General features: G+C 37.6%; 2 protein-coding genes across 4 annotated transcripts in view; one reads left to right on the top strand and one right to left on the bottom strand.

Moving 5' to 3' along the window:
* LOC131068216 (uncharacterized) overlaps positions 1 to 21799 on the top strand; it is a 168261-nt gene that overhangs the window by 8061 nt on the left and 138401 nt on the right. For both annotated transcript variants that reach the window (XM_058003408.2, XM_058003409.2), the window contains exon 3: positions 2018 to 2500. In XM_058003408.2, coding sequence (XP_057859391.1) covers positions 2018 to 2500 — 483 coding nt within the window. The remainder of the gene's footprint in view (positions 1 to 2017; positions 2501 to 21799) is intronic.
* Positions 14914 to 18507, bottom strand: LOC131049266 (uncharacterized). 2 transcript variants are annotated; one of them, XM_059217855.1, is made up of 7 exons: positions 18217 to 18507; positions 17290 to 17938; positions 16962 to 17194; positions 16715 to 16867; positions 16214 to 16614; positions 15655 to 16060; positions 14914 to 15531 (listed from the first exon to the last, which is right to left on the bottom strand). In XM_059217855.1, exons 2-7 carry the CDS (start codon positions 17901 to 17903, stop codon positions 15044 to 15046), a joined length of 2295 nt encoding a protein of 764 aa, XP_059073838.1. In that variant the 5' UTR covers positions 17904 to 17938; positions 18217 to 18507; the 3' UTR covers positions 14914 to 15043. The 2 variants fall into 2 exon arrangements, with proteins under 2 accessions (XP_059073838.1, XP_059073847.1); XM_059217864.1 differs by having other exon boundaries at positions 17290 to 17935.

Genomic DNA, 21799 nt, shown 5'->3' with positions numbered 1-21799 from the left:
GCAGGGTTTTTAGCTCTATAGGGGGACGAGTGCTTGTAAGTGGCATTAATTGGGTTGAGCCTGAGTTGGATCTAGAGGCTTCTCTATTTGCCACTATATCTAACCTATAAATACATTTTAATTCTTAAACACAAATAACTTAGATTAAATTCATTATAAATTACTATAAATCAGCATAAATTTGGCTGAAAATTAGTATAAATCACATAGTTTTAATCGGCATAAATTCGATATAACCTAGTCATTTTATTCTCAAAAAGGGTTAAAATCAGAAAAATGATTTGTGTATACAAAAAAGTAGTGAATTCATAAAACAATTCAGTATTATTGAACAAAAAATGGTGATGAATTCAATATTTGGCAGTAAATTTCAAAATAATAACTATTTTTAGGAAATTATGAATTGTTTTTAACCTACATGCTTGATTTCAGCAGCCAAAATGAATGTAATTGCTTGAAAAAATAATAAAAATAAAAATTTAACTGACTTGCCCTTGAAATTCTTCAAATTCGTCTAGAAATTGTTCTAATCAGCTGAAAAGGATTCAACAGTGTTGTGTGAGATTGTGAAGGGTGTGTTTGGATTTATAGTGCAAAATTATGTGTTTTATCAGGATTTATTTTGCATTTTTTATGTGTTTCATGTTTTTGGTGCGTCTAGTGAGTTTTTCTATCGGACTCATTGAGTTTGTGACAAGTGATTCAGTAACTTGAAAAACTAGCTAGTATTCGTTGAGTTTGCCAACTACATTTAAATACACTTTTAAAAATAAAATAATAATATTTATGTCACCTTTATTAAATAAAGTGATTGGGTCCAACTTAAAAATATTATTATTTCATTTCCCACATTTTATCCCTTAGCCTATGAGAAATGAAGAAATAGTCTATAGGTTCTCCCAATGGAGTTAGTTTTGAAAAGGGGGGATGACTGAGTTGACCAAATGTTCCTTGTAAAGCGAATTTCTCCTTAAAAATGCACTTTATCCTCTCTTTGTGAGATGATGCACCTTCGTGACCAGATCTTCCATTGAAAGCATCAAATATCACTCTCTCTCTGATATGATGCTGAAATTTGCATGTATGCACATTTAGGAACGATGTGACATAAGCATGAGTTAGTAGAAGTGCGAATAATGAGAGATAAAAGACGCAAATATTGGAGATGAACCCAAATGTGTGTGCCCTTAGGCATGATGCATTATATGAACATCCCCTCGAGGAGCAAAGAGTCATTCACTTCTTGTGGGGAGAGGGGATTCCTCCATTTATCCACCACTTATAAACACGATGGAGGTAGGTATAGTTGGGCTCTATATCAATAACATGTGCAGGTCTCATTAAATGTTGAAAATATACTCCCAAAGGTGTGTAAGTCGGAACTTCAATGGGAATAGAGAGAAGAGAGAGAGAGAGAGCTAAGTTTATTATATATTCCAACATTCATTTACACATGGATGAAATAAAATTGAGACTCAACATTCTTTATAACCTCACTTTGACTTATTAACATGGTGGAAATGAAGGTATCCACGTCGTTTTGGAAAATTTGTTGTCTTAAAATTGGGTGAAAATGTTTCTCACATTATTACATTGTTTTCATTTTTCTCTTTCATAGTGTTAGATATTTCAATGGTTACAAGTTGTAAATATTTTATCAGACAATATAAAGGAATTCGCAAGTGAAAGCTCTATGTTTCTATGATTTTATTTTGTATGTGTTCCAGATAAGTGTTTGAAATGTGTATACCATTTGATTGTTATTTGTTACAAATCGTTATGTATAGTGTGGAAAGAATGATTGTGTGCAAAATACATGAGTCATTAGTGTGAATTTTAAGCCTTGTTTAATTTTATACTTTTCTGAGTATTTTTTCTGTTGATTTAGTGCTAACTTATCCATTATTAGGTTGAAGTAATGTGCTTGCTTTTTACTTATTTTTGGATAGAGAGACATTGTGTTCTTTTCAGTAAAAGGAAAAATTAATTGATTCTCTTTGGTTTTCATTGAATGCAGTTTTTGAGGATACTTTCTGAAGAAGAGAAGGATGAAAAGCCGTCATCATCAATAGGGGCAAATTCAGAGATTGAATTGGCCAATGCAATAGATGCAATGTCAACAAGCTTTGAGAGGACCCCACTTTTGACTGGCAAAAGCAGCAGAAATTATGGAGCATCCAAAACCCAGAGAGCTGAAACAAATGATTATGGAAATTCCATGGAAGGAGCTAGCAGATTGTGTGAGGCAAATCCAGAAGTTTGTCAGTCAACTCCAGCAGGGCTGAACAACAGATCTGATGAGAATGAAACAATAACAGAAGGGAAGCTATTAACAAATCAGAGAAAAGTGGCAGTTTTGTTTGAGCTGTTGGCTGCTTGTGTTGCTGATACGTTTGAAGAGAAAAAAAAGAAGTCAGTGTTGAGAAAAGGATACGATGCTCGACATCGTGTCAGTCTCCGGCTGTTGGCTACATGGCTTGATATCAAGTGGTCAAAAGTGGTGTGTACCTTGTGCTTGAGTTTTCCTTCGACCAAGTTATTACATATCATTGTTTTGATCTCAATCTTGTTATGTAGTTGAGGATTTATATTCAATTGTAGAAAGTTGGATTTAAAATATTAATTGATTTTTACCTCTTAATACTATCATAAAGAGGCTAGTTACAGAGTTATCAAAACTTTAGAAGGCTTTTAAGTTGCCATGCCTCTATGACCTTAAAGGCCACCATACCTACATAAGCTTAAGAGCGTACACTAAACACTGGAAACAGAAGAAAAAATAGAAACCTACAGAAGCTACTGAGAGCACACCAAATACTGGAAACAAAAGAAAAAATAGAAACCTACAGAAGCTAATGAGATCACACCAAACACTAAAAGAAAGAAAGAAACTATATTAAAGTCCACCAGTGACAAAAATAGGTCAATGGGACTCAGAAATACATTGAGATAGTAGCAAGATGGAGCCAAATGGAGGCTTAAAAGATGCTATAAACCAAAGATAACTAAAAGCAAAACAGAAACTAACAGGGTGACACTTGCCATAAAAATGTTGAATATAATGACATCCTCAGCTTCAACAAATGTTTTTTAGTTCCTGCCAAGCCTGCCAAGGCAGGATACTAACGCATTCATTCAATCCAATCTTTTAATTAGTTTAGCCAATCAGTAAAATGAATTAAATTTTTTATACACATAACTTATAATGTAAGTTTAATTATTATTTTAAATTATTATAAAAATAACATTTTTCTCTATTTCTATTGGTAACAGCAAGCATAAAATTTAATTTTTCCCCCCAAAAATACACAATTTTGTGCATTCAATTACATTAAATAAAATGTCAGTTTGCAGTTTGTACAACTGAAACAGTGGCATTAAAACAGAAGGTACATTTATTGGAATGCCAACTGAGGCGAGGATAGGTGGAGGAAGCTATAATATAATTTAACAAATTCCAACGCATAAAGATAATCAAACATTAACCCTGTTGCTCCTTGTTAAACTTGCTGCCAATAATATGTCCTAATTGCAGCCACGTAGTTCAATGGTGAGAAGGGCAAAACTTTTTTTAAGTAAACAAAGATGTTATAGCATCTGGTTTGAAAAAAGATACATTTTCAAGCTTAATTAGTTGCCATCTAACTTACTTTTTGGGCATATTATTTGTAATATCCCAGTAATTTTTTTTGTTTTTAGACCAATAACAATTCATCCACAACAAATAACCCGTTAAGGTTAGAGGAATAATCCAAACAATTGAAAGGGAACCCTTCCACCTTTTGTTCACTGAGAGTCCAGACTGGGAGGGTGAGAGCATACGGTGTTCCGGGGATCGTTAGCAATCATAATCAAACTGAAAATTACAATGCATGGACGGCAAGCCAGCCCCTTCTACTTATCCAGCAGGATAGAAACCAAAGCTCTTGGCGGTAAACCGACCAAGGGAAAATTACAATAAATTGAAGTTCAATCACTCTACCGCGTATTTCAGCGGGAGGACAGTACATTAAGCTATCACTCTACCGCATATTTCAGCGAGAGGACCATTGAATTGAACTTATCACTCGACCACTTATTCAGCGGGAGGATTGATTGCAAAACTGAATTACAAAACTTAGAAGGCGGCAAGCCAGCCTCTTCCACTTATGCAGTGGGTAATTACAAAAGAAGCAGAAAGAAGGGGATGATCAGTACTACTGAAACAACCTTACAATATAGAGATGAGATGAATACTTGCAGATTTCTACAATATGACTGTAATTTTCTGTTACACTGATCTGCAGGCTGAAAGTACAGTTTCAGCAGCCTATGGAAACATCAAAACACTCATAATTCACTCATTTTTTGCCCGAATCAACTCAAATCAATCCCAATCCCACCGTACATCAAATGCAATGACAACCAATCAAAGCCACATCCCAAACAAACCCATTTTTATTTTGCACGCATCCCAATGCAAAATAGAAAACCCACGCCTAGCCTAGGAATTTCGATTTTATCTATTAAATTCATTGCTCATTTTAACATGCTAAAAATTCACACATTGTATTGCCATAGCCTAGAAGGAAGGATGAGCCGGTACCCAGATGGATGGAGTCGCCTGGTTAAGAGATATGAGCAAATTTCACTTTCAACAGTCCCGTGACCAGCAACTAGAAGCAATCAAATCCAACATCGAACACTCCATAATCTGCAACTCATTAACCAATCTGCAATGGGAACACAAGGGCACAACTAGGTACTATATTGCAAGTACGAAACTGAGACTCAGCTAGGAAGCCAACTTCGAAGCTCAGATTTTCAGTAGCCAAACCGGCAGCATGACGATGCAATTTTCAAAGATGTCCAAATGGAAGTCCAAGTCTCATACTTATAACTCCACACACCTCAAACCCAAATGCCATTTCCTTTAATTTCAACGTTTTTCCTTTGCATTTCACTCCACTACAAGTGGACCCAAGAGTGGTGCCATTCCCCACAAGTCAATTCCCACGCTAAGGCAAGGACCCACGTACACTTTGGCAAATAATAGAGATAAGTTGTAAAAAATATAATATCTCTCTCAATAATTCGATCTCTCTTTAATAAACATGAATTCACCAAGAACTTAGGAAAAATAGACATTAATCCCAATTTTTAATAAATCAGTCGTCAATAATCAGATTATTTAAATATTATACCTTAGGATAAGGAATTAATATTTAACTATTTCTCATATGGCTCTGGTATTGATTATTAACACTGCTAGGATGAAACTGAGTCAGGACGACCACCAAAACTGTTGCAGAATCAGGGCCCTGTCTACTGCCAAAAATAGAACTGTGCCACATTGCCACTTACTAAAAATAGTAAGTCAAGAACTAATGCTCATAACAACATGATCATCGTGACTAGAGGCAAATCATGGAGAGCTCAGTAGTACAGTAACACCAGAATGGCCATTCCCTTACTTGCTAAACATAGTAAGTCCTCGTTTCATCAATGCTGGACCCTCATTCTTCATTCCACCTAGCCTACGGGTCTCAGGAATAGGCTAATGGACCACCGAAAGAGCATCAATGAGAAGGGGACATTACATTATTATTATTATTTTTAAATATAAGAATGGGCTAGTTCATTTAAAATTTATTAGATATTTAATAATAAATAATTATCAATAATTATCAATTTTTTTTTTTAATCAATAATATATATGAAATATTTATTAATTAATATAATCATTTTAAATTTATTTATTTTAAAAAAATTAAGAGACATATTTTAATTTATACCATCATATTATAGACTCCTTTATGTTTTAGGTATTTAATTTTGATTTAAAAAATTAATTTTAAAAATAAATAAATTATTTGATGATATATTAATTTTATAAGATATTTAAGTTGGAGATCAATATTTTTACATATTTAAAATTTTTATGTTTAATATTTTCCAAAGAATGTTCTATATAAATCAAAGGTTGAAATGAAAACTCTAACTTTGATATATCATATTAATCATGTAATCAAAAAATATTTATATTCCATACAATTCAAAGTTTCAAACGAAAACTATAACTTTGGGCATCGTATTAATCATCCAATAAAATAAATCTTCTATATAATTTTTTTTTTTTTAAAAGCAAGTGCTATCAAGGTGGGGATAGTGCCCTATATTAATCAAAAAAAGATTACAAAGTATATTCAATTGACTCAACCTGCCTACCAACTCGACGAAACTGAACAAAACAAAACACTACCAAATTACAAAAGCCTTAAAATGGTGGCCACCCGCACTCCAATAGTCGCCTCCTTATCAATACTGGCTTTCGAAAGCCAACCATCTTTATTCTGCATCATCCTCCTAAATGGGCCCATGTTTGCGTTCGTGACCCCAACCCGGAAAACTTCCCATGCTTCTGCCATAAACTCCTCCTTACTGTTCCTAAGAGCAACCGCGGCTAACTGGGCTTCGTCCTCTTATTTCGAGCACTCCACATCTGATAGGGTAACCGCGTGGTTGAAATAGGGACCTAGTATACTGGCCCACTCCTCTACCACCTTCAAAACTGCACCACCCACGACCTCTGCAACTTCTTCCCTCACAAATCCTACCATTTTCTGAACACATGCCTCCTTCGATGGCAGGACGTCAACCATTAAGCATAGAATGATCTCATAAATATACCCATTGCACCAGTGCCTCTCCTCATTGAACGCATCCTCTAGCAAACCTTGAATGGCAATTTGATCTTCTGTATCAATATCAAAGAGACGTTCACACTGATCTTCCAAAGTCTCCTCGCGGCATAGACAACTAAGTCCGAACCGATACACCATTTTATCTTCTGATAGATGCTTGCTCCGATCAGTCTGAACCTTGCTTAAATAGACCTAAAACATCTAGAATCATCCATCTTGCGCTCCAATCCCGCCTTCTCTATTTCCCACCATGTCGTTAAAAACCAGGCGCAGTCCAATCTTGAAGAAGCCGTAACAACAGCTATCCAGCTCGCGTGCATAAAGACTGATAAGAGAGTACCTCTCTTATCCCGAAAAACAAGTTTTATAATAATACTTCACCCTATACCCGTCCTTGAGAGATGAGCTCTGTCTTTGTTCAGGATATTCTGAAGATCTTTGTTCCCTGCATCTGCTGTCGACATGATTGTTGGTAGAGTCTCGGCAATGCCTCAGTTAGCAAGAAAGTCCACCACTTGATTGCCCTCGCAGAAGATGTGGTGAAATTGGTAATCTGTCAACTTTTGAAGCAAACGGTTTATCCTCGGGATCCATGCATCTAACCGCCAATTCGTAAATCCTTTTTTGATAATCCCGCTTAGGATGACTTGAGAATTGCCCTCTATTATCACCTTCGAAACTTCGTTAGATGAGACCCATTTCAAACCTTCCTCTAAAGCAAAGATTTCCGCTACATTATTAGCAGCAATTCCCACAGGTCCACATATTGCCCCTACTAGGCTACCCTTCTCGTCTCTAACTACCGCACCAAACTCAGATAATCCTGGATTTCCTCGACTAGCTCCATCGAAATTCAATTTTTTCCAACCGGACGGGGGAGGAGACCACTTAACTTTCTTCCGTTCAACTGATTTTGCACCTTGAAAGTGACTACTGCTCTACTTCAAATACCATACTTGCTCTATCTCCATATCCCATTTAGTATAATATTTAAATCTTCTCCCATGGATCTTGCCATTAATAGTTTCTTCTATTGCCGCTTGAATTTTGTTAATAAGAAGAGGAACCTCCAACTCTTCCTCCCTGAATATCCTTCTGTTTCTCTCTTTCCACACGTGCCAGGCAACCATAGATGGGCCAACAATCCACAGACTCCCCCATTTTGAGGTCTTGCCACCCATCGGCCAGGTAAAAATGAAGTCTTTGAAAGTACTATTGCGCACCATTTGGTTCTGAAGCTTCATCAATAACCAATCCCAACACTGCGTTGTATAAAAACAACCGTACAATAAATGTTCTGCGGTTTCTTCCTCTTGTTTATAGAGGCAACATCTGCTGGGCCCCGCAATACCTATTGTTTTAAGTCTGTCGCACGTAAGAATCCTTCCATGCAATGCAATCCATAGGAAGGCACCAGCTTTAGGCAACACCCTTTTGTCCCAACACAGAATGGCAGGCCATTTGCAATCCTTCTGCCTCTTTCTTTGCAGTTCGTAACCCAAACTCACCTTATATTTACCTGATTTGGCAGCATTCCAAACAAGAAAGTTGTTTTCATTCGAAATGAATGTCTTCCTTCTTTTAAGTATATCAACCAACTTCAGACTGTTATCGCTCTGCCAATCTCCAACCCGTTTCCACGAGATAGGAGAATTCGTAGAGCAATTCGCATCAACATAATCTGCCATAGCATTCCAAACAAGAAAGTTGTTTTCATTCGAAATGAAAGTCTTCCTGCTTTTAAGTATATCAACCAACTTCAGATTATTATCGCTCTGCCAATCTCCAACCCATTTCCACGAGATAGGAGAATTCGGAGAGCAATTCACATCAACATAATCTGCCACATAAACTCCCATGACTGCCTCAATCTGATCGATCCAATCTTGATCCTCAATCACATCTGCCAGAGCTTCCTCTCCATTCCAAGAATCTCTCCAAAACTTTGCTTTGCGCCCATTACCAATCCTCCAAGTGAGATGATCTGTTAAGATCTTCCTGCTTTCCCAGATGAATTTCCATATCGGTGAACCTCCAATCGAATTGGCCACTGTAAATATTCTCTCTGGCTCATTCGAGTCCAAATATTTGGTAGCCATCAACTTGCACCAGCCTTTATGGGGAAAATTATACATTTTCCAAGCAAGTTTGGCACCAAGTGCCAAGTTCTGGAAATTCATTTTCTTGAGACCTGCCCCACCTTCCTCCTTAAGCATGTAGGTAGTTTCCCAATTGATTAAAGGGATCTTTTTTTCCTCTTTCGAACCTTCCCAAATAAATTTTTTGAGCATTCCATCTAATGCCGACGAAGCCTTGCAAGAGAATCTGTAGCAAGACATGTAATAGACAGGAACTGCAGACAAAACAAATTTTATCATCTGTATCCGCCTTGCCTGCGAAAGCCATTTATTTTTCCATGATGCAGATTTTGCTTTGCACTTATTTACTACCTCTTCCCACATTCTGTTGTCCAATTTTCCTACGAACAAAGGAACCCCAAGGTATTTAATAGGGAAATTGCCTTGACCAAATTGCAACAATCCCTCTATCTTCAACTGAGACCTCTTATTTGTGTTGAGGAAGTATATCCTCGATTTTTGCTTGTTCATGCACTGGCCAGAATCCTTTTCATAATCTTCTAACACATTCTTAATAATGTGTCCTTCTCTCTCCATAGCTTCGCCAAACAGAATAGTATTGTCCGCGAATTGTGAATGAGAGATCGGATCCAAGCTTCCGTGAATTGAAAAACCTTTCCAATGGCCTCGCCCAACCTTGCTTTTTATTTGCCTACCGAGCATTTTTGCCATAAGTACAAACAAAAAGGGCGATAGAGGGTCTCCTTGCCAAAGCCCGTTAGTAGCTTGGAAAAAGCCGCTCACAGAACCATTAACAATAATTGAAAAATTAATAGATGAAATACAATGTTCAATACACTTCAACCATCTTTTGTCAAAACCAAATTTCCTAAGTTACTCAATTAGGAAGCTCCACGTAACTCAATCATAAGCCTTGGACACATCTAATTTAATAATCATACCTTTGAATTTGGAAGAATGCATAGAATGGATAGTTTCTGTTGGCATGATTATGCTATCCATAATTTCGCTACCCGGGGTGAATCCATGCTGTTCAGGTGAAATGATCTTCATCAAGATGGGTTTTAGCCTGTTCACCATAGCCTAGGATAGGATTTTGTAAATAGAGTTACATAAAGAAATGGGCCTAAAATCCACAATGGATGAACAATCCTGCTTCTTAGGGATCAAAGCAATGTTGGTATCATTAATTTCCTTCACAAATCTCCCCTGTTTTCTAAAATGTTCCATGATTCTGAGAATGTCATTACCCAAAAACCCCCAGCATTTTTGAAAAAAGTCCATGGTGAACCAGTCAGGATCAGGAGCTTTGTTTGGATGCAAGTCAAAGATAGCCTTTTTGACCTCCTCTATAGTGAATGGACAACATAATAATTTGTTGTCCTCGTCCAAGATCTCCTTGTAGATAATATCCGTCATCAGATGAGGTTGTGGTGGTTTGTGCCCATTAACATCACCAAGCAAATCCTTGAAAAAGTTCACCGCTACCTCCTCAATAGCTTCAGGAGAAGAATGCCGCTTGCCTTCCTGATCCATGATCGAGTGTATTCTGTTCCTACTCCTATTAGTCTTTATCGAGGTGTGGAAGAATTTAGTGTTCGTATCGCCTTCTTTAATCCATAGCTCTCTGGATTTGTCGCGCCAATATATTTCTCCTCTAAGAAGTATCTCTGCCAATTCCTTCTTGAGAGCAATTTCTTTGTGATACGCATCATTAGACATCCTGGAAGTGATTGTGACAGAATTTAATCGAGATAGTTCTTCCTCAACTCAATCTCTTTCTGCAAATATGTTTTTAAAAGTATCTTTGTTCCAAACTTTAATCTTCTCTTTTAAGAATTTCAGTCTTTTCACAAAGCTATAACTCGGGGTTCCCCTGAATATATTATTCTCTTTCCACCACTGCTCGAGATGTGAAATGAACTCACCATCTCTCCACCACATGCTCAAAAATTTGAAATTGCTGCTTCCTTTAGATGGAGCCTCACTCAACTTAAGCTCCATAGGAAAATGATCCGATAGAGATATTGGAAGAATGGATGCCTCTACTTGAAATGACGACTCCATTTATAATTCTCCAATGAGATGTCTGTCCAATCTTTCCGAAATGTGTGCGAAATTGACCCTTCGATTAGTCCATGTGAATAGACCGTTCTTCCGGACAACATCCATCAAATGATTCTGTGCAACAAAATCACGGAAATCTTCCATGACCTTATTTGACATTCTCAACCCTCCCTTCTTCTCATCTAAATCAAGCAATGTGTTAAAATCACCTACCACAACTATCCTATCACTCCTCAGGTCGAGAATTTTTTTTGAAAGGACATTCCAAACATGAGACTTATCTAAAGTTTTTGTAGGCCCATAAACATTTATTAGAGGAAATTCCAAATTCTCCTTCAAATTGTAAACAGTACAAATCATCCAGTATTCTGCTTTCTCTAATAACATAACTTTGACCAAAGAAGGATTCCATAATATGCCAAGTCCGCCAGCGGCTCCATTGGCTTCTTGAAAAACACCCTCCCAAACTTTACAAGACTTAATGAAACTATTCACATTCTCTGAACTTAGCTTTGTTTCCTGGATGGCAATGATATCACAACTACATCTACAAAATGCTCGTTTCACCAAGCGTCTTTTATTAGGGGCTGAGAGACCCTTGACATTCCATGTAGTAATCTTCATCTCTTACCAAGGGAGAGCCCTTCTCCCTTAGCTTTCCTCATGAAATCAAATACACTAACAATTCCCTTCTCTTTTGCGCTGTCTTCCCTTTTTTGACGGTTGCTCCGCCTACCTCTGAATCCTTTGGCTTTACCAAGTAAAACGTTAGCTGACTGACTGATACATCTCGGATCTACATTCTCCAAAGCATCCTCTTGAGACATTTCCTCCTCAAAGTCCTTATCAAATTCAAATTCCGTGTTAGATAACCCTTTACATGAATTATTGATTCTGGGGGTTGAAGGATCTTCACCCCCCACCTTGGTTTCACATACTTCCTGCCTGGAAGTCTCCCCTCCATCATCAGGGCACCTATTGACGGCTGCATTCCTAATCTTCGAATGGAGATTTTCCCCGTCTTTTAACGATGACAACGAACCCTTCTTTTGTTGCTGCGGTGGAGATTTTGTCTCTTGAATCTTTTCAACAGAACCCGAAACCGTTTTCGACGGTTGTTCCAACTTTCGCCTCTAGTTTTGTAGTGGTCTCCTAAAAGGAGTCCTAGCCTTTCTAACGAACATTCTGCAATCCTCTATTCCATGAAACTTGCTACCACATCTAGGGCAATGACGAATTTCTTTTTCAACTTCTATCTGCTGCCTCCACGCACCTTTCGACGTATGTAATGTAATGTGCTCCGGGATATGCCTGACTGCCGCTATCCTCAATCTTACATACTTACACAAATCCTCCTCATCATCAACGTCTATCTCCAACACCGTCCCAAGCATTCTGCCGATCTTTTCCAAGAAGACCTCTGCCCAATATTCAATCGGCAAATTGTAAAGGAATATCCAGACCGGGCATGTATAGACTGCCAACGGGATGGGATCAAAATTTGGTGTCCAGGGTTGCAAATACACCGTGTGCTTGTCTGCAAACCAATTCTCCTGATTAAGGATACGATCTCTTTCTGATCATTTTTCAAAAAGCACCATGAAGAATCCTTTCGGTATAAATTTGATAACAATCCGATCGCCCCACTTATCTTCAACCCATGATCTGATATTTTTCCTTGACCAGTTGAGGCCGATGATCCTTGTGATCACCGCTTGATCTTCCCAAAACTGTCTGTCTTCCTCCATCTCCTCCATGAGATCCACCACAATCTCACCTTTCTCTTCATACCGCCTCCCTTTCGATTTCCCTGTCAAATCCTCTGATCCGCCATTAATGTCCAACGGTTTTTGCAGAGCCGGTTCCTTCCATCTTTTTCCCATAATGTTTTAGATAATTATAAATCTTCTATATAATTGAAAGTTTGAAATGAAGACTTTAATTTTAATGCATTGTATTAATCATGTAATAATAAAAAAATGTTTCATATTCTATACAATTCAAAGTTTGAATGAAAAATGTAACTTTGTTAATATGTTTAGTCATGGCAAGCAATCATTCATCTCTACCTCTACCTTCCACTTTCACACTTTCTCTCCCCCTCTTCCTTTTCCTAGACCTTTATATCTATATCTCTTTTCCTCTCCATATTTCTTATTCTATCTTTCACTTTATATCTATCTTATTATTTCTGGAGCTCTCTCTATCACTATATCTCTACCTCTCTTTATGTCTCTCCATCTATATATATTTATCTATAACATCTCTTCGTATCCTTTTCTAGTCTCTCCCACTCTCTCTTTATCTACTTTCCTCTCTAACTATTGGCAGGAACTTGACGCATTGCGTCTCTTGTTAATGATACAACAGTTAGATTGATGCAGTTGACATGGAAAGAGGGTGGCTATGAGTGGAAAAGCTAGGAAGGTTATGTTGTGATAACTTAGCTATTTGGTTGTGAACAATGCAAGAAATGGAAAAATGTGGGCTTGAAGTGATGCATACTGCAACAAATCCTAGAGACAAAAGCAAATTATGGGGCAAGTTCCAATCCTAATGCATTGATCCTAAAATTATTGGGCAAACCAATATTCTGTTGGATGACTTCCAACTTTACTGGTTAGGGGGTGAATGTGCCTAATAATAGGCTCAAAGATTGCTATATGGGCACTCTAATCTCCAAAGTTAAGAAACAGGGGAAACAAAGGCTTGCTGCTGACAATCCAATGGGTTAGGCACACTGAAACCCCAACTGTCCAGCTACTTAGATCTGATTTTTAGGGTTAGCAAGTGGACTGCCCCTCTGTGCATGATCCAAAGATTCCAAACCATGTTTGGTACCCATTCCCATTGATCCAAGTGTCTTTTTAGGCTCAAATCATTGGAAATGGATAATTTTCTTGTTAGGCATATGAGATACTCCTACTTAGCAATTCCAATTTTGCTCATCCGAGCAGATTGACTCTTTTGGTCTCATTGGATGTTGATGATGCTGGTATACTGAGGCTAGTTTACTTTTTCAATCCATTGACATCTCTATCCACCAGTTCCTTCCTTTCCACTATTTCTTAGATACTCCTCTTTGCCTCCTTCCCTCGAAGGTGGTGATAATTTATGCAATCTATTAGCAAATTAGCAATATATCCTGTTCTCTTGCTCCTTTCTTCCTTAGCTTCTCAGTCCTAGTTTGTCATCTTTGCCAAGGATTTCTTTCATTTCATGGATGGCATAATCATTCGGCCTAACTACCTTTGATGTCATTGGTCACGTGGGTTGAGAACCCACCTCGACTGGCTAAGAGTATGATTCCACTAGCTTAAGATTGAGATTGACTATAATGTCTCCTTTTGATAAATTCATCTTAGATAGGTCCAATCCTTACTTCCTTGATAAGGATAGGAAATATTATTTTGTTTTGGGGCCTTTAGATTGTTATTATTATTTTGATGCGATAGTTATAAATAATAATAAGTAATGAGGCATGCAATTCTAGAAGTAGGTTATTGTAACCCCTAGGACCAGTCTTTCTGCATTTTTCTGGGTTTGTTCTCCTCAGTCATTGGAGAACACTGCTATTTATAGTCAGTGCTTGTTTTGACTCCAATTATGATCCTTCAGCTTTAGTTATGTTTTGGCATGGTTGGTTTCCTTTTTTGATGTCTTGGCGAGTTTTCTGCAAGATTAATGGTATTATTTAATATTTGCATTCAAGCAATAAAGTGATGTTTAATTGTTCACTATAGTGTTTAAATATTAAAGTGTTATATTCTGTCCCTAAAGTTGGATGCCTAAGTGTTATGAGCAAAGTTCCCAGACTCGGACTCGGCTCGGACTCGGCAAGGCCGACTCGACTCGTGACTCGGCTATGACTCGGCGACGACTCGGCTATGACTCGGCAAAATAAAAAACCCTTGAAATTTAGAGATTTTTAACGATTTAAAACTTGTTTCATGCACCCATTATTGAATAAAGCTTAAAGACACTATAACATCATCAAATAGAAGCTGATTTGATCACATACATAAACATACATCCATCACATGCGTAGAAATGTAAATTGTAGCTGAAGGAAATAGAAAACATAGATATATAGAGTTATAAATGTTGTCAAATGTATATAAAATCCATGACATCAAATGTTCCCAAACATATATATAACTGTAAACAAAAACAAGTCTATGGCTCAGGCTCTAGCTAATCCTGAGCCTCAGAGTAGTCTGTCTGCCTCCTACAAATGCGTCTAAGGTAGGTCCTGGATGACTGAGAAGCCATAGTCTCCGCCTGTGAGGTGCCTATGCCGGATCGTGCTCTATCCTCCTCCTCTGCCATAGCCACAGCCTCAGCCTCTCTGTTTGCCTGGTCAACCCACTCATGGTCCTCCTCAGTGAAGACGGGATCGGTAGACTCAGTGATCCACTCAGACTCTGGATCGATCTCCGCTAAAGTGATCGGAGAGGAGTCAGTGTCCAAAATCTGTCTGGTCCTAAGACGGAGGTTGTAATGAACAAAAACAAGATCATTCAACCTCTCCACAGACAATCTATTACGCCTCTTCGAATGGATGTGCTCGAACATTGACCAATTGCGCTCACATCCAGAAGCACTGCATGGCTGGCTCAAAATACGGATGGCAATTTTTTGAAGGTTTGGGGTTGAGGGCCCAAACATTTGCCACCATCTATCTGAAATAACGAAAAAGAAAAAAAAATCAAACTCATTTCCAACTTTAAGGCTAGATTATAAAATCAAAAATTAAAATGCATAAGCCATAAACTTAAGAATCTTAAGTTTACATATATTTCTACCTGGCTGCAATTGTGTTCGAGCCTCTATGCACATGCTGCTTGAGAAGATTGCCCCTTCTCGATTATTATATTTATCCAGCTGGAGCGTTGTTCTTGAGGCTGTGCCATCAGTACACAACTTTTGAACCACTGTATACAGGCCACTAAGAACCTCCTCATCTGCCTTGAAGTCATCACGGAATCGAAATGCCGGATTGAGGTAATAGGCTGCTGCATGGATGGGCCTGTGAAGCTGGTTCTGCCATCTCCTATCAATAATCTCCCAAATGGGGCCATACTTATCCTCATCTCCTGCATATATGGACCTAATGGCCTCCTTGGCCCTATCCATACCCTCATATATATAGCCCATAGAGGGCTTCTCCCCATCAACAACTCGTAGGAGAACTACGAGGGGCTCAGTGACCTACACATAATGTTAAACAAAAACAATTAAGTCACAAATTAAATTAAAAAAAAAGAAAAATTGCAAAGTTAAATTGTTAATAAATTAAAATTAAATTACTAAATAGTAGATACTAGATAGTAGATACTAAATGTTAAATTGTAATAAATTTACCTGCACGGTTTCTCCACAGGGGGTCCAAAAACCTGACTCATCAAAAATGCAATTTACCACATCTATCCCTGCAGTGGTTGTAGCATAGGATGAGGAAGTCCACTCCTCACCAACAAACATACGCCTCAAAGCCGCCTTTGATTTTATCAAGGATTTCAGTGTGAGGAAGTTTGAGGCAAACCTCGTGATGCCTGGACGAGCCAACTCCTTTTGCCCCGTGTATTGCCTCATAATGCTAAGGACCAATGCATGATTGTAGATAAACTTGCTGATATATTTGGCCCTTTCAACTATTGATTTCACCCATTCAAGCTTACCAATATCCTCCAACATGAGGTCAAGGCAATGGGCCGCACAAGGAGACCAAAAAATTTTCGGGTGCCTCTCCATCAAAAGTTTACCTGCAGCAATTTTAAGTTAATTAGAAATTTTGATGTGTTAAGAAAATTTTAAATAATCATAGATGCCTCTCCATCAAGACTTGAAAAGTTCAAAATTTACCTGCAGCAACATAACTTGCTGCATTATCTGTCACCACCTGCACCACATTTTCTTCCCCCACCTCTTGTATGACTTCCTCAATAGCCTCACATAAGTATGTGGCATTTTTCACATGTGAGGAAGCATCAATAGATTTCAAGAACATGGTAGATCCTGAAAATAGAGTTTCAAACTTTCAACAAATCAAAATTTAATTTATTCAATGCATTTAGGGAAGTACAAATTAGAATGAATCATAATCAATCACCTCCGCAGGAAACAAGAAAATTTAGGAGTGTTCTATTCCTCCTATCCGTCCAACCATCTGTCATGATGGTGCAACCCTTTTCTCTCCAAGACTGTCGGTGGTCCTCTAGCTCAACTTTCATATCCTCAACCATTTGTAACAAGAGGGGGCCACTTAACTCAGCATCGGTAGGGGCTTTAAACCCCGCACCACAAATGGTTATGGAATCTACCATGCCTTGCCAATAAGGAGACCTGTCACAAATAGATTATGATTAGACAAAGTAAAATTCAACTTCAAACTATAAATTTACTTTTAAACTTAAAGCAATCAAATCAAAAAGAATTACCTGGCTGCAATAAATGGAATGTTGCAAAAGTACCAAAACTTGCAAATTTGTTTTCTTGCAGCATCATGAACCTCCTTGTTCCAACCCATACCCTCAAGCGAGGGTTGTGCCCCAGGAGTACTACGCGGCACAAAATAACTATCCAACCTGGATTTCCGAACTCTAGGGCCAAAGGTAATAGTGCCACCAGGAGGAGTAGAAGTAGAAGCACTAGCACTAGCAGAAGCACTAGCACTAGCAAAAGCACTAGGGTGAAAGGGAGGCATGGAAGAACCCTCTCCAACACAGCCTACGGATGTGGATGCGGATGCGGATGCGGATGCAGATGCGGATGTGGGTGCATGGGAGCCAATAGCACTTAACTCTTCCAATTGCCTCTTCTTGGTTAACTTTTCTTGTTCATGTGTTTCTAATTGGACATAACAGAAACGTTTTGCCTCAGGAGTTTGTAATTTGCATACCTCAATATCATGGCCAGGTATGCCGGCAATATGGTATTTAAATCTATTGATGCCACCAAAATTAATTTCTTTACAAAAAAAACATTTTGTTTGATTTTTTTGTCTGCCAATAAAGTCTTCAGTATATTTCCAAGCCTCATCCTTTTTAGGCATTGTGAAAAATGAATGTTTTTTAAACGTGAAAGCTGCTGCAATAAGAAAATTTAATAAAGTTATAAACTAATAGAAAAAATCAGGAAACCCTACTTTAAAAAAAAATAAAATTGTAAATACATGTTCACAATTTTTTTCTAAAAAAATGTAGGGTTTGCACTTTGCCATTATTCTACTTCTCTCATTGTAATTAAGCTAAAAAAATAAAAACATTCAAGATTTGGAAAGTTAACTGTTAAACTAAAAAAAAATTAACAAACAAATGAAAAAAATCCATTAACATACTTAAAAAAACAAGCAAAATCTACCTTACCTCTTTCAAATGAGTTGAGAAGTCTTGCTTTGGACTCCTTGATGCTCTCAATGCAAGCCTATGGCCTCCCCAATGTGATTTGTGGTCTCCTTGATGCTCTTCTTCCTTGCTGATTGCAAACCTATGGCCTCTTGTTTTCCTTCCTCTCTCTCACTTTTCCTCTCTTCTTCTCACAAATAACAATTAAAAGACCTTTTAGGGTTATACCAAAGAGAATGGAAAAAAAAAACAAATGAAAAAGCTCTTTTTTTTTTTGTTTTTTTAAGTTCGAATTATGCCTATCGCGCGGCCGAGTCCTGGACCTCGGACTCGGCGAGTTTTGGCAAAACTCGCCTGACTCGCGAGTCCGGCGAGTTTTGCCCAAAACTCGCCGAGTCCGAGCGGCGAGTCGGCAAAACTCGCCGAGGTTGGCTCGACTCGCCAACTCGGCGAACTCGCCTGACTCGCGGCGAGTTTGGGGACTCTGGTTATGAGGGACTTCATTTGTTTTTAAAATGCTAAGGGGGGCTTTTCGAGGGAAAATAAAATATCTGAATTTAAAATGCTTTGTTTCCCTCCAAACACTATAAATTGGAGTTTTGGCTTTCATATCATTCATTCAGAGTTTGCATACATGAGGAGATGTTTTCGGAATGAATAGAGTTCTCTCAGGAGTTGTTGAGGATGAAAAACCTCTTCAATCTTACTAGTTTATGGTGGTGAAAGATTCATCCTAGCTGGTCTACTATTTTCACTCAATAAATACATTGTTTTTTTACAGAGTTTGGGATGCAGGGTTTTAGAGAAATGAAAATATTCTAGGTATTTTGAGTTGATTTCCAGGTTTATTTCTAGATTTGTTCTTTGGTGTTTGCAGAGATTTTGTGGTGTTTTTTAGAGGTGTTTCAGGTTTTCTCTATGTTGGCCATACAACTGAGGTTTCTAGGCGATGCCCTAGTAAGACTTCACCATTTAAAAATCTTGCGGGGTTGTGAAACTGGTCTGAAATTACCACAGCTTGTCTGGAGCACATTTTACATGTTTGGGCACCAAGATTGATATGTGTTTGAGTGGTTTGTAGCTGATTTATTTTTTCTATGGAGTTGTTACAGATCATTCAAGGCTGGGCGTGAGTATATTTTCTTCAAGTTGTTGCTCTTTGAGGTTTCTTCATGGTTGTTGGGTGGCCTAAGAAACTTAGGGAGTCATTTACCCCTGTTTGAGGTTGATCCTTTTGAGTTTGGAGGCAACTTTGAAAGCCATACTATATGCCTTGCATACTTTGAGCTGGGTGTGATTCATGTTCAGACCAAATGATGCTTTGGAGGGGTTTATAATTGATATGATGGTGTTTGATGTTGCTGGGTTTTTAGGACTGCTACAGGCATGGCTGGAAATTGAACAGCATACCTGCAATATGCATTATTCAAGCCATTTAGAGGCTGTTGATGACTGTTGGGCTGTGGTATCATTGATTCTGAGCAATTTGGGCATTGCTGGGCACATTCTGAGTCTTTTCCTTGGTCTTCCGGAGTTGTTTGGTATATTCAATGGGTTTAGAAGTTACTATCAGGTATATGCAGCCATTGTGGGATCATACAGAATTATATGATTGCAGTTCCAGGCCGTTTTCAGACCCATCCAGTGTTTTTAATTTTTTATCAGATCTGTCCCTATCCTTTACAGACAGACACAAGGTGTTTGGTGACATCTCTTTGGAGTGCAACTCTCAGTTTTGACCTTTGGGAAGGGTGGGTGATGTAATGTGAAGTTCGAAGGGCTGGTTATCCCTGTTCCTTGACTGTAGTAGCACTCCACATCTATTTTCAGACCAACAGTTTCTCCCTTCATCTATCTTAAGGTATTAACATGCTTGTATACATGAATCTAACCATCACATGTAATTGAAGTTCCTATTTTGAGTGTTTATTTATCAAGAAAGTTGTGCCAGCAGTAACTTGCATGATTAAAATTTAAAATAATACGTAAGACTTATGGCAGCAGTAGGTTATTTTTTTGCTAAAAATGTTGTGAATTTATATTGGCAAAAATCCAAGAAAACATTTGACGGGGTATTCTTACAATTAACCCCCTCTATACTAGTAGTGATTTCCTCTTGAATAGGAGTCTTACCAGTAATAGGACTACTGGAATTCTTGGGGATCTTTTGAAAGTGCCTTCTTTAGTGACCATCAGTTTTACAAAGAAAATATGCATTTAAGCCTCCCAACACTTTCTTTTTGCATTGTATCTCATCAATGCCAACTGGCAAGCACATAATATATGGGATGGATGCCTTCGGGTTGACAAAAATCAAAACCATGGCAGTTAAATGAGGCAAAGTGAACTTCATATCCTCAACCAGTAACATATTAACCAACAGTTTGAGGAGCTGGGGGATTGTAGACCAAAATAGAGGGGGTAAGTTTTCAATTTCCTACCGTTCTGGGGCTGAATTGGCCAAGATATCATAGAAGGTAGGGTTAAGATTTCAAGAAATAGCACTGAAAATAGATTTACCGATGTTTTAGGTCTTCTTATATAAAACCCTTTGAGTTTTTAGAGAAAATATTAAATAGGCCATGCCAAGTCATTCCCTACATATTTGCATCCAATCATCAAAAAATTTCCTTCAAGGAATGTTTTTTTAATCTAGAAATACAAATAAGATGGCATTGATATTTAACCTTTCTTCTTCTTTTGTCATGACCTCAGGTATATCTATGTTATGTTTAACAAATAGAAAGTTAAGGAGTGGAGGCACCTCACCGATTTCTTCTTTTCTTCTCTTCTTTTGTTGGATTTTCCACATTTGATGTTGAAGTTGCTTCTTTTGCCATGGCCAAAGCTCACTGAAAAACTAGCACTCTAGGATAAAAATTGGTTCATAAACTTTGAACACCACCTTATATGATTTCTTTTCAATACTATGGCCATTATCCAGAGCTTATCTTTCTAAGTCAATTCCATTATTATTGCCCATTTTTTCTTGAATTTCTAGGGATCTCATTCTCCATTAGTTTTACCTAAGGCTAATCATGACATCTAGGAAGGAATAACAAAGGCTTAATCACAACATGCTTGAGAGGGTGGGAAGTTTAATCTTTTTCTTTCACGAATCACAAATCACCTTAAAATAGAGAAATAGCAGCAAAGACAAAATTAACAACTTTGTGTAATGTCCCCTATTAACTTTAGGCTTGTTTTAACCTTAATTAATCCATCTTAATGTACCTATGACTTAAACTAAGTTGATTAGGAGACAAAACTATCTTTAACATGAATCCAATCAGTGATAATAAAAGAAACATAAGCTTCTTCCTGATATTAACTTAAGGATTCTATCTGATTTATATTCTAATATTTATTATTAATATACATATATCTTTATATATATTTATGTACGTTATTTATTCTCAGATATTATCATTATATATTACTGCAAATGTAGTTCTTATAAAACATTATAATAATTATAATTATATTATTATTATTATTATTATTATTATATTATAATAATATTATTGTTATTATCTAAAGTTATACCACTATTAAATTCTGCATAAGAATGTTATCGGGCTTCTTATATTAAGCATACACATTA

The sequence above is a fragment of the Cryptomeria japonica genome, chromosome 1 (assembly GCF_030272615.1).
Source record: "Cryptomeria japonica chromosome 1, Sugi_1.0, whole genome shotgun sequence".
Classification (NCBI taxonomy): domain Eukaryota; kingdom Viridiplantae; phylum Streptophyta; class Pinopsida; order Cupressales; family Cupressaceae; genus Cryptomeria; species Cryptomeria japonica.
This window is presented reverse-complemented; position numbering and strand designations above follow the sequence as displayed.